The sequence below is a fragment of the Carassius auratus genome, unplaced genomic scaffold (assembly GCF_003368295.1).
Source record: "Carassius auratus strain Wakin unplaced genomic scaffold, ASM336829v1 scaf_tig00039398, whole genome shotgun sequence".
NCBI lineage: Eukaryota > Metazoa > Chordata > Actinopteri > Cypriniformes > Cyprinidae > Carassius > Carassius auratus.
Window position 1 is genome coordinate 32,501 of NW_020526511.1, and position 12,662 is coordinate 45,162.

General features: G+C 42.6%; 2 protein-coding genes across 3 annotated transcripts in view; both read left to right on the forward strand.

The window, feature by feature from the left end:
* LOC113083898 (neuromodulin-like) overlaps window positions 1–2,406 on the forward strand; it is a 5,371-nt gene extending 2,965 nt beyond the window's left edge. For both annotated transcript variants that reach the window (XM_026254721.1, XM_026254722.1), the window contains exons 2-3: window positions 432–906; window positions 1,882–2,406. In XM_026254721.1, the coding sequence (XP_026110506.1) occupies window positions 432–906; window positions 1,882–1,937 (531 nt within the window). In that variant the 3' untranslated portion in view covers window positions 1,938–2,406. The remainder of the gene's footprint in view (window positions 1–431; window positions 907–1,881) is intronic.
* A 4,804-nt stretch (window positions 2,407–7,210) lies between these two features.
* The window catches only part of LOC113083895 (uncharacterized), a 63,860-nt gene continuing 58,408 nt past the window's right edge, over window positions 7,211–12,662 (forward strand). The window contains exon 1 of the mRNA XM_026254719.1: window positions 7,211–7,521. Coding sequence (XP_026110504.1) covers window positions 7,404–7,521 — 118 coding nt within the window. The 5' untranslated portion in view covers window positions 7,211–7,403. The remainder of the gene's footprint in view (window positions 7,522–12,662) is intronic.

The window sequence follows — 12,662 nt, forward strand, 5'->3', positions numbered from 1 at the left end:
ATGGTCAGTTATCTCTATTTCAGCTTAAAGGGATAGTTCACCCCAAAATGTAAATTCTGTCATGATTTACTCGCCCTCAAGTTGCTGTTCTCCATTGAGTTCCATAATGGGGAATAATTATCTGTGGAAGTCCATGGGGACCAGAAATTGTGTGGTTCCCCACATTCTTCTAAATATCTTCTTTTATGCTTTAACAGAAAGCATAACTCATACAGGTTTGGATTAAATTGAGGATGATTAAATGTTGAGAGAGTTTTCATTTTTGGGTGAACTATCTGTTTTACTAGTATCATGGTGGAGCATCAGTTTGAAGAGAATCTTGTGAGTTGAATTATCTGTATAATTAATAAGACAAATGGCTCTAAGTCACAGACACTTGGCGTACGTTGGTGTTTGTGGAGTTCCTGATGGTCTTGTGGTTCTGGTCTCAGGTTGAGAAGAACGAAGAGGCCGATCAGGAGATCAAGCAGGATGGAACCAAACCAGAAGAGAATGCCCAAAAGGCCACCACCAAGCAGAACGGTGCTGCTCCAGACGAGTCTGCTGGGACCGAAGAGGAAAAGAAGGAGCAAGTCTCTCCAACAGAGGAGAAACCAGCTGAGGTTTCTACAGAAACTGCAGAAGAGAGCAAACCAGTCGAGCAGCCCAACTCGCCTGTAGCTGAAGCCACGCCCACCATCACCACTAACTCCGCCCCCTCAGACACACCCACTAAAGAGGAGGCCCAGGAGCAGCTGCAGGAGGTGGAGAAACCGAAAGAGGTGGAGAACACAGCGGCCGAGAACCCCACCCCCGATGTAAACACAGAGGAGAAGGAGAAGAAAGAGGAGGAGGAGGAGGAAGCCAAACAAGCTGATGTGCCTGATGCTGCCGAGAGCCAGGAGACAGACCAAATAGACAAAAAAGGTGAAACCTAAAGATCCTTAAAAGTTCTTCATAGAACCATCAGTGCCCATAAAGAACCTTTCAACAGTTCTTAAAAGAACCATTCTTTCTTGGTTGGAATTTTTTTAAATAAATTAAAACCAAGCTTTTAGAGAATGAAAGAACCTTTGAAATTCTTAGCCATTTCAATTACACATGAACCACTCCATCATACTGATGAGAAATTATATTTGAATATATCACCGTGTGAAATTTATAACAATGGAATGGAATTTAGTGAAATTCCTTTGAATTGGACGGCTTCTAAAAGCTTCAATGCAAATTTATGAAACCTACATATTTATTTCAAACAGAACAATTAATATTATGAAAAGAATATATATATATATATATATATATGAAAGGTTTTCAGTCAAAATAAACTGCTTGTACTCTTTGTATAAACTTTCACTTTCAGATAGAAAAAGTAATCAACCTTGTTGCAGTGTTTCATCAACAGACTAATATTCTAATATTCTAATATTCTAATATTCTAATATTTTCTTTCATAGTAAAGTTCAAAGTAAAGGAAGAAATTTTAAACAAAATATCAAACATTTTGTGTTCGGGTCATTTTGGACCCGGAAGAGATACATCAAAATTTCAATTAAAAAAAAAAAAAAAAAAAAAATTAAAATAAATCATATGTATGTATCTCTTCTGGGTCGAAACAGACCTGAATGTGTTGTGAGGGTGTAGTTGGGTTTGCAGCAATGGTACAATAAACGTGCATATAAAAGCTGAAAGAAGCTTGACAGAACTTATCTGACAGATTTATCTGAGAGTGAGAGGTATGAATCCATTTGTGGTTTGCCTGAAAGCTCTTGACTGAGATGGATTCATGAGAGCAAGTGTTTCAGTAATGTACATTATCTGGACCACAGCACGTCCACTTGCGGTTCATCAGCGGTCTGTAAGAGTGTCAGGAACTGAAGCTGTTTCTTGTGGTGTTTGCAGAGACCGTCGAAGACTCCAAACCAGCAGAAGAGGCCGTTTCAGACCAGAAAGTTTAACAGATGACCAGTGAAATGTAAAATCCTAAGTAACCAACAGACTGCTCTTAATAATGAAGACGGTCTGTTTTTATGTTTGTCCGCTCTTTTTTGCTGTGGCAAAGATTTTCTGACGTGTGGAGGGAGTTTTCTAATGCAGATCGATCGCAGACGGACACAAGCCTCCATCTGTCCGGCTCTTTTACACTCGGGATCGGCTCTTCTCATCGCATGAGATTTCTTCCTTTCAGAGACGAGAACCTTCTCACACGCACCCAACTAATACATGTGGCTTCTTTTAATGTCCTTGGTGTTGTTATCAGCGTTTAATTGGAGATATTGCTGCACTGATGTTAAAAAAAATCAAGAAAATCCAACAAAAAGAAAACACATCAGCCTTTCTGTTCAAGTGAGTTTGAATCTAAGGAGTAAAATCGGAAAATGGTTTCATGTCTGTTTCCAAAGTAAAGAATTGTGCCAATTACGTTCACGACGTGCGTCATTCTTTCAGCCTTGGGTTTGTTTGAGCTCATTTATTTCTATAAAATCCATATTGTTTTAATAAACAGGGAAGTAACAGACTCAATAATGCAAACTTTGGCAAATATAAGACAATTCAGATTGTCTTTAAAAAAAACAACAACAATAGCAGTGTCATTATTCAGCTCCACTCAATTCAGTGTTGATTCAGGTCAGTTCATTAACTAAAGTTCATGAATTATGAAATTACTTCACGTTACAGCAGCTCTAGTTTTTCGGAGGATCTGCTGTCATTTAGATGATGTTCTGATAAATAATTACACAAGTGCAGGATCATATTTAATGTCACACATGCAATCATATCATCAATATTAATTATAACCTGTGTGAGCTAACGATTCTGTTTAATGGTTTAACCAGAAATTCAGTTTTAGGTTCCTTTAGGAACCATGCCTTGATGTCGGTTTTGTATTTTATTTTAATATTGCGAACATGATTACAGTTTTTCACATTTGCTAAGACACTAAACCCCATTCTCTGGACCACATTCTCAACAGCCTTTTTGTCAAATAAATCACACTTTCTGCAAAACCTTAAACAAATTATAGCTATGTTTCCATCTACCTATTTTTATGTGCATTTTGAATTATCGTGTAAAAAAACAGCAAGATGCGCATACATTCTAAAAATGTGCATAAAAAAATATATCCAAAAGTCATGTGACTGCGCTATGAGACGGGATAAACTGACTAACCAGTGGACCGATCTCATTCACAGAATCTTTATTTTGTTTTGGACGTTCTGACATGCCTGAGGAAAGTCTGTCATCAAAGTATTTCTGTATAATTACGGTCTTAAAGGACTTTGCACCAAACAACAGGCATCCACCTCTAAAAGCAATGACCGCATTAATTGTGTTATGTCTGCTCTCACTGAAGCACAAGTAATTCTCCGAGCTCTAAAGGTTAGGACCGGAGAAGGGGTGGCGGAGGGATGCTGGAAAACTGTCAAGGAACAGAGGTAAGTCTGCTGTGTATAGACATGTCTTATCTTGTTAATTATAAGATCCTTGTTCATATCCAAATCCATTAAAATATTTATTAAAATATATATATTATATGTAAATAATATATATAAATAATAATATAATAATATATATAAATATATAAATATACTGTATTAATTAAGTAAACCGGAACCGGAAACACTTCCCATAACACCCTATGTACTTGCTACATCATTAGAAGAATGGCATCTACGCTAATATTCGTTGCTTAAGGGGAAGTCGTGGCCTAATGGTTAGAGAGTCGGACTCGCAATCGAAAGGTTGTGAGTTCAAGACTCGGGCCGGTAGGAATTGTGGGTGGGGGAAGTGCATGTACTGTGCTCTCTCCACCCTCACCACGACTTAGGTGTCCTTAAAGGGGGGGTGAAATGCTATTTCATGCATACTGAGTTTTTTACACTGTTAAAGAGTTGGATTCCCATGCTAAACATGGACAAAGTTTCAAAAATTTAGTTGTAGGTTTGAAGGAGTATTTCTGTTCCAAAAATACCTCTTCCGGTTAGTCACAAGTTTGGGAAAGTTTTTTTCGAGTATGTCTCTGTGTGACGTTAGATGGAGCGGAATTTCCTTTATATGTGTCCTGAGGCACTTCTGCCGGAAGAGCGCGCTCCCGTATAGCAGAGCAGAGAGAGGCTGTGCCATAGACAGTAAAAGAAATGGACACAGCGACCCCATTGGAACTCAATTGAGACAAGTGAAGCCCATTTTTAGGGTTTTTTAGCACTTCCGTTTCTGACGCGCAGACTCAAACTAAGCTTGATGACGTCAGCAACCTGTCTGACAGATGTAAATCTTCTAGTAGCTGTGCGTGCAAACTGCCATCGTTAATCTTGCAGAGACGGTGAGCTTGAGCGGGGAGTTCTGTGTCGTGAGTGAGCAGGAGTAAGTATTCTGATTAATTATTTTGTATAGTATTTTAAAATGTAACGCCAGTACGCCATATTAAGTTAATTGCCTGCGAGCTTCTTCTCCTGTCTGTACGGTAATGCGACAGAGAGACGAGTGGTTTATTCTATTTTTATAAAAACTGTTTATACGGGGCCATAATGTAACATAGAAGGTAATGGAGCCCTTTATACATTGTCGTGTATCTTTAGAAATAAATAATGGACAAACGGAGTCTTTAAACACCTCAGATGTAAAGTTATTCGCTGTCAAAGTGACGCCAAAATGAATGGGAGTCAATGGGAATGCTAACGCAAGTGAAGTTCTGCTAAAAGATGGCAGCCCCCACCCGACTTCAACTTCCGGTCGAGTTCCTTGCCGCCTGGGCTGTGCACAGACAATCACTGATCAGAGCGAGAGCGTCGCGAAATGTCACAAAAGGAGTGTGTTTTTGGTTGCCAGGGCAAGACAACCCTGCACAGATTACCAAAGAAAAAACAGCATCAAGGGACCAGTGGATGGAGTTTATGTTTACAGAGCATCAACGGAGTTTGATCGGAGCAAGTGTTTGTGTTTGTTCCCTGCATTTCTAAAATGCTTGTTTTACAAACAAAGCCCAGTTTGACGACGGATTTGCACATTGTTTATTTCTTAAGGATGATGCAATCCCAACGAAAAAGGGCCACGATCGTGTGTTGGAACCGCAGGCGGTGAGTAAAACTGCTTCAAATATCTCTGCCTCCTTGTTAGTGCGTCCCCTCCCATGCCGAGACCCGGGTTCGAGCCCCGCTCGGAGCGAGTCGTTGCTGCTGCTGCTCTCGTTCAGTTTCAGCCTCTGGATCATAAATAAACGGATGAATCTGACTGTTAGCCATGGTTTGTTTTGGATGTTTTTTTCCTCACGGTAATGTCACAGCCTCCACACACTCTCAACGCAAAATCCTACTGGCGCTCGTGATTCTTTAGCTCCGCCCACACGTCACGCCTCCAGCCGGTCGTGTTTTTCCGGGAAAAATCGGTACAGACTATCTTTCTCTTATGAATATAATAAAACTAAATACTTTGTGGAGTTATGAAGGATGCAGTACTACTCTATAGGTACTCAAGATTAACAGGATATTGAGTGAAAATGAGCATTTCACCCCCCCTTTAAGCAAGACATTGCATGGCTGACCTGTGTGCGTGCGTGTGTGCGTGCGCGCGCATGCAGAGCACGAATTCTGAGTATGGGTCACCATACTTAGCCGAATGTCGGATCACTTCATCTACAGCGATATCATTGACTTGATTGCAAATAAATGCACAGACACTATTTAACTATACTATCATTTTGCATTATTGACACTGTTTTCCTAATGAATGTTGTTCAGTTGCTTTGATGGAATGTATTTTTATTTAAAGCGCTATATAAATAAAGGTGACTGACTTAATTGGGTCGATTATTGATTGGGCACCTCTCCTGTTCATTAGATTAATTATCTGAATGTGTTCCTCCCAAACTTTGTTAATAAAACATAATTTCACAAGTTCACACTTACATATAATAAAAAAGTAAAGATTATGCATATTTGGTGTGCTGTCTGAGGGGAAGGCTCAGAATTTTGACTCAAACCCAGAGTACCCCCCAAAAGCAACAGAGCAATGGACAGCTGCCAGAGGAATCGCTGCATGCATGGTTTTGCATGGCAGAATGCCATCAGCAGACTTCCTTTATTCTCACTAAAAGCTGACATCTCAGTTAATAGCAATCTCATAAAGCTCTGTTATAACACAATAAATATATATGCACAAAGAATCCTTCACAGTGTCTACACTTGTGTGTTAAAATGAGAGGATTGATGAGCACGCAAATTGATTGGCCATTGCGTTCCAGAAATCAACAGCTGAGTCTGTGATTGGCTAAATTGCGCAACCCTTTAAACACGTGTTATAAATAGAAACTATGCCTAGCTTGTGTCATTAATTTTAATGTTAATATTAGTTGTTCTTTTTGCTTTTGTGCAACAGAAAAATAATTAATTTATATGCTTTAGACACTTTTATCATTTTATTCTCCTGATGAGATGAGTTTGTTGACACTGATTTGCCTGGTAGCAGCCCAAATGTCTTATTATTCTAAATAACTGATTATTTTAATTAAAAACAACTATAGTTTGAGATTAATAGGCCTGCCCCAGGGGTGTCAAACTCAGTTACTGCAGAGTTTAGTTCTTACCCTGCTCCAGCACACACACATATCATGTAGTTTTCAAATAAGCCTAAATGATTAGATTAGCTGGACCAGGTGTGTTTAATTAGGGTTATATCTAAACTGTGCAGGACTGTGGCCCTCCAGGAACTGAGTTCGCACCCTTGGTCTGTTCATATTTTGCCTAGTTCCCACTGTTAAAATTTAACTAAGTAATTTTATTCTGAGTAAATTTTAAATGAGCTACTTTTTACTTTTACTTGAGTAGATTTTTAGACTGGTACTTTTACTTGTAGTAAAATTTAATTAATGTAGTGGTACTTTTACTTGAGTAGAATATTTTTCTACTCTTTCCACCTATATATATATATATATATATATATATATATATATATATATATATATATATATATATATATTTACTATTATTCAGTGTAATTTATGGGGCTATTTATTTATTTATTTATTTTGGTCAGTTTGATCCGCAAACACCACAGTATCAATTATGATATATATCGTATGGAACCCACAACAGTAAAAACTAAAATAAAAACACTAAATCATATTAATAATTTGATTCTATAAATAACTGTTAGCGGTGTCATGGTTGTGGGTCTGCGGTATTTTGACACCACAGTATCACGCGAACTCAGGCTCTAAAAAAAGATTAAAGGATTCGCTGAAACCGAGGTTCACTTCTGTGCTGGAAGTAAGTGGGACGCCTCGTCAGTCCTTTTTTACAGTTTTATTTTATTTGTATTTATTTTTTTACAGTAAGCGACTGTTCCGCTTGTCTCTGTCACTTGTGAGAAACAGAGGTGAGGGAAGGCTATCTCTGCACTCCTGGGCTCCTCTCCTGAAGGAAGGAATGGAGAATCAGCGAAACAGCAGAATATTAAATCAACTCCATAAATCATTTGTATTACATTCACGGCTCTACGAAAACACGCAGATGATAATATTGTTGTATCTGTTGCTTCTGGGAGGTAAGTGGATTTATGTTATTCTTTTAGTTCCATTCATGAGACTTCAGAAATAAGCCTTTAAGCGTTTAAAAACGAAACCAACATTTATAAATGTGGCAAACTTTTAAAACACATGAAAGTCGCATCTCAATCAGCCGTCAATATCTGCTGAAAATAACGTAGGGCCTACACACGTACAAACATAGTCATATCGGATGTCTCACACAATAATTGCATTTTTAAAAAAGTGATGTTTAATAAATGGTCAGTCCGTGCTAGGTCCGTGTACTTTTTCGTTCATTCATTGGGTAAAAAATGAGATTATGCTTTAATATTTGTTTGAATATGTGGGCGGCTCTGAAACGCTCCGTTCATCCTTTCTGTACTGCACCGACAAGCGGCAACCGAGAGCTTAAAAAAGATAACATAAGTATTAAATCTAAAGTAAATGGTAGCTGTGCATCCATTAAAGCTAAAAAACAATTCTCATTACTACACATAATTTAAAAACATAAAAAGCCCCCTTCATATTAAACAATACCTCAAACATTTATTTATTTATTTTTTACAAAGCTTGATTTTGTTTTGGGGGTGTACTAGAACAGGCTCTCATACTAGGTTGTTCGAAAAAACCTTGTCTCACATTTTTTACATTATTACAACAGCTCTCTCCCCAGTCTGTCGTGTATTCTGTATCGAATAGTTCTGTATCAAATGAAGGCCCGCCTTCTGAAATATATGTGTTGTGATTGGTCAGCTGTGATTGGTCTGCTGGGCCAGTGTGTGATGTGATTGGTCAGCTGTGATTGGTCTGCTGGGCCAGTGTGTGATGTGATTGGTCAGCTGTGATTGGTCTGCTGGGCCAGTGTGTGTTGTGCTGTGATTGGGTCTGCTGGGCCAGTGTGTGATGTGATTGGTCAGCTGTGATTGGTCTGCTGGGCCAGTGTGTGTTGTGATTGGTCTGCTGGGCCAGTGTGTGTTGTGATTGGTCTGCTGGGCCAGTGTGTGCTGTGATTGGTCTGCTGGGCCAGTGTGTGATGTGCTGTGATTGGTCTGCTGGGCAAGTGTGTGTTGTGTTGTGATTGGTCAGCTGGGCCTGTGTGTGTGTGTGTTGTGATTGGTCAGCTGTGATTGGTCTGCTGGGCCAGTGTGTGATGTGTTGTGATTGGTCAGCTGGGCCTGTGTGTGTGTGTGTTGTGATTGGTCAGCTGTGATTGGTCTGCTGGGCCAGTGTGTGCTGTGCTGTGCTTGATCTGCTGGGCCAGTGTGTGCTGTGCTGTGATTGGTCTGTTGGGCCAGTGTGTGTGTTGTGATTGGTCTGCTGGGCCAGTGTGTGCTGTGCTGTGATTGGTCTGCTGGGCCAGTGTGTGATGTGTTGTGATTGGTCAGCTGGGCCTGTGTGTGTGTGTGTTGTGATTGGTCAGCTGTGATTGGTCTGCTGGGCCAGTGTGTGCTGTGCTGTGCTTGATCTGCTGGGCCAGTGTGTGCTGTGCTGTGATTGGTCTGTTGGGCCAGTGTGTGTGTTGTGATTGGTCTGCTGGGCCAGTGTGTGCTGTGCTGTGATTGGTCTGCTGGGCCAGTGTGTGTGTGTTGTGATTGGTCTGCTGGGCCAGTGTGTGTGTGTTGTGATTGGTCTGCTGGGCCAGTGTGTGCTGTGCTGTGATTGGTCTGTTGGGCCAGTGTGTGTGTTGTGATTGGTCTGCTGGGCCAGTGTGTGCTGTGCTGTGATTGGTCTGTTGGGCCAGTGTGTGTGTTGTGATTGGTCTGCTGGGCCAGTGTGTGTTGTGCTGTGGTTGCTCTGCTGGGCCAGTGTGTGTGTTGTGATTGGTCAGCTGGGCAAGTGTGTGCTGTGATTGGTCTGCTGGGCCAGATTGTGTGTTGTGATTGGTCAGCTGTGTTTGCTCTGCTGGGCCAGTGTGTGCTGTGATTGGTCTGCTGGGCCAGTGTGTGTTGTGCTGTGATTGGTCTGCTGGGCCAGTGTGTGTGTTGTGATTGGTCAGCTGTGTTTGCTCTGCTGGGCCAGTGTGTGCTGTGATTGGTCTGCTGGGCCAGTGTGTGTTGTGCTGTGTTTGCTCTGCTGGGCCAGTGTGTGTGTTGTGATTGGTCAGCTGGGCAAGTGTGTGCTGTGGTTGGTCTGCTGGGCCAGATTGTGTGTTGTGATTGGTCAGCTGTGTTTGCTCTGCTGGGCCAGTGTGTGTGTTGTGATTGGTCAGCTGGGCCAGTGTGTGCTGTGATTGGTCTGCTGGGCCAGTGTGTGTTGTGCTGTGATTGGTCTGCTGGGCCAGTGTGTGTGTTGTGATTGGTCAGCTGTGTTTGCTCTGCTGGGCCAGTGTGTGTTGTGCTGTGATTGGTCTGCTGGGCCAGTGTGTGTGTTGTGATTGGTCAGCTGTGTTTGCTCTGCTGGGCCAGTGTCTGTGTTGTGATTGGTCAGCTGGGCAAGTGTGTGCTGTGATTGGTCTGCTGAGCCAGATTGTGTGTTGTGATTGGTCAGCTGTGTTTGCTCTGCTGGGCCAGTGTGTGCTGTGCTGTGATTGGTCTGCTGGGCCAGTGTGTGTGTTGTGATTGGTCAGCTGTGTTTGCTCTGCTGGGCCAGTGTGTGTCTGTTGTGATTGGTCAGCTGGGCAAGTGTGTGCTGTGATTGGTCTGCTGGGCCAGATTGTGTTTTGTGATTGGTCTGCTGGGCCAGTGTGTTTTGTGATTTTGGTCAGCTGGGCCAGTGTGTGTTGTGATTGGTCAGCTGTGATTGGTCTGCTGGGCCAGTGTGTGTTGTGTTTGGTCTGCTGGGCCTGTGTGTGTGTGTGTGTGTGTGTGTGTGTGTTGTGATTGGTCAGCTGTGATTGGTCAGCTGGGCCAGTGTGTGTTGTGATTGGTCAGCTGGGCAAGTGTGTGATTTGCCAATGAAAAAGGCAAAGCTAGAATATCTCTGACACAGTGTTATTACTCGTTGTCTTCTCTAGTGCAGCTCGAACAGGTCTTGTCCCATTCGTCAGTATCTGTGATATCACAAATCCCAGAAAATATGCATTGTAGTCCAAACGAGTCATTAGCTGTAGTTTTTGAATAGTGATTTCTGTTAAATAAAATATATCCTTCTGAAATTTACTTTGAGCTTTGTAACTTTGAGGATCTTTTTTTATGCTCAAAAACAGCAACATTCTAGACTAACTAAAGTTGACAGAGTGAAAAACCATAATTGTCAGGATCCTGCCCTGACAGTCTTGTCTGTACTGTCTTTGTTCAATGTGTCTTTGCTTATTTTGTGCCTGAGCACATGGTTGTGTCTCTTGTGTCTACCACGTGCTCCTCTTGTCCCACCTCCTTGTTTTCCCTGGTCACGCCCTCTTGTTTAGTCCCCATTAGTCAGAGTGTTGTCACCTGTTTCTCATGTCTCTGTATGCTCTTATTGTGATCCCTTCCCTCCTGTGTTTGCCGGTTCGTTTTGTGTGTGAGTTAGTGTCTGCTTAGCGTGCTAGCTTTTCTAAACTAATAGCGGTTTTCCCTTGTCAGTTTAAGTCTGGTATTTCTTAGTTTAAGTTTATCTTGTCACTGTTTATTCTAGTCTAGTTTAAGTGTTTCTTTTTGTTTGGATCTCACTTTTAATTTGACTTAAGTTTGACTTGTTCTTTAAAGTGTTTATTTTCCCCTTTTGAGTTATTTTCTTGGTTAGTCTTCCAGTTATTTCTAGAACTTTGATTTGCATTTGTTTCTTTACCTTTTTAGTTTACTTTGGTTATTTCCCTAGTTAATCTGGTTTCTAGGTCATAGCACCCTTGTCTGATTTTTGCCCTTGTATTATTATTATTATTATTATTATTATAGTTGTTGTTGTTGTTCTCATGTTGTCTTAAGTCTTGTCTAGTGTCTTGTGAGTTCTGTCTGTTCCTGTCTTGCCCGCTGCCTTCTCCCTGGCTACTGGGTCTCCCCGCCTGGAGGTCTGACGTGTGTGGCTGTACCGCTATAGTCAAGTGCCCTTGGTTCCTGGTGTTGTGGTCTGGTCCCTTGCACAGCCTCTACAGTCCTGCACTCGGTTGTCACCCAGAGCCCCCCTCGGCGGTCATCCCCCCCCCAACTGCCTGCTCCACTGTCTACCCATCTACCCAATCCTTCTGTCTGGACTGTTCAAGCCACTCCCTCCTATCGTGCTTTGTCTTTTGTCAATAAACATTTCTTGTTCACTCTGCATCTGGGTCCTCTCCCTCAGTAACCCTGACAGAACGAACCGGCCAAGTCAGGACCCAGCAGAATGAGTATCAAGATCCTACCCCCTGCAAATGCTCAGGAGAGACTGGCCCGCCAGCAAGGCCTGGGTGCACTTCGGCAGCAGGGACAAGAGGTGAGGGCCTTTGCCCAATTCTTTTGGACTATGTCTAGGGGCCTTGAGTACCAGGATGCAGCCCTTAAGGATGTCTTCAACCTCTGTTTGGATGATCCACTGCCTCAGTGGGAGATGGAGCAATTGAGGATCTTGGACTTTTGGAACTTTTCCAATTATTTGCACCACCGCAAGGATTGGCAGATACTTACACCACCAGAGTCCCCCTACAGTGATCACCCCACTCTCACTCCATCGAGTCCTGTCCCTGATCATCTTTTGACTCCCACTGAGAAAAGGAGAGTGAGAAGGAGGGCGGCCAAAGCTGCTGCATCTGTCATGGAGGCCTCTGTGCTGGTTCCAGCCTCCGAATCAGCTGAATCCCTCATAGTCACGTCCGAGTCAACCAAGTGCTCTGAAGCAGTCAAGCTCAAGGAAGCCGTGAGGGAGGTTCCCCTGTTAGCCCCTGTTCCTGTGCCAGTCAAGCCTGTTTTAGTCCATTCAAAGCCAGTCAAGTCCAGTCCTGAAAATTCTGTGTCAATGTCAGTTCATGTAAGTCAAGATGTAGGTGACGTGAATGCTTACAGGCCTGGGAGACGAAAGGGTAGGAGGACCCGCGCCAGGAGAGCTAGAGACCTTAGTCTGGAGATCCCTCCTGCAGTTTCCCTGGGTGATCTCAAGTGGCCTGCTGCTTCAGTCATGACCATGGAGTCCAGTGGTGAGCAGCCAGCTCCAGAGCTCACTCCAGTGTCTGCTCCAGCCCCTGTATCTAGCCCACAGAGGACTCCAATCTTGGTAGCCCCGGAGGGCAGCTCAGCAGCCCCTGAGGGCGGTCAAGAACCCACTCCCG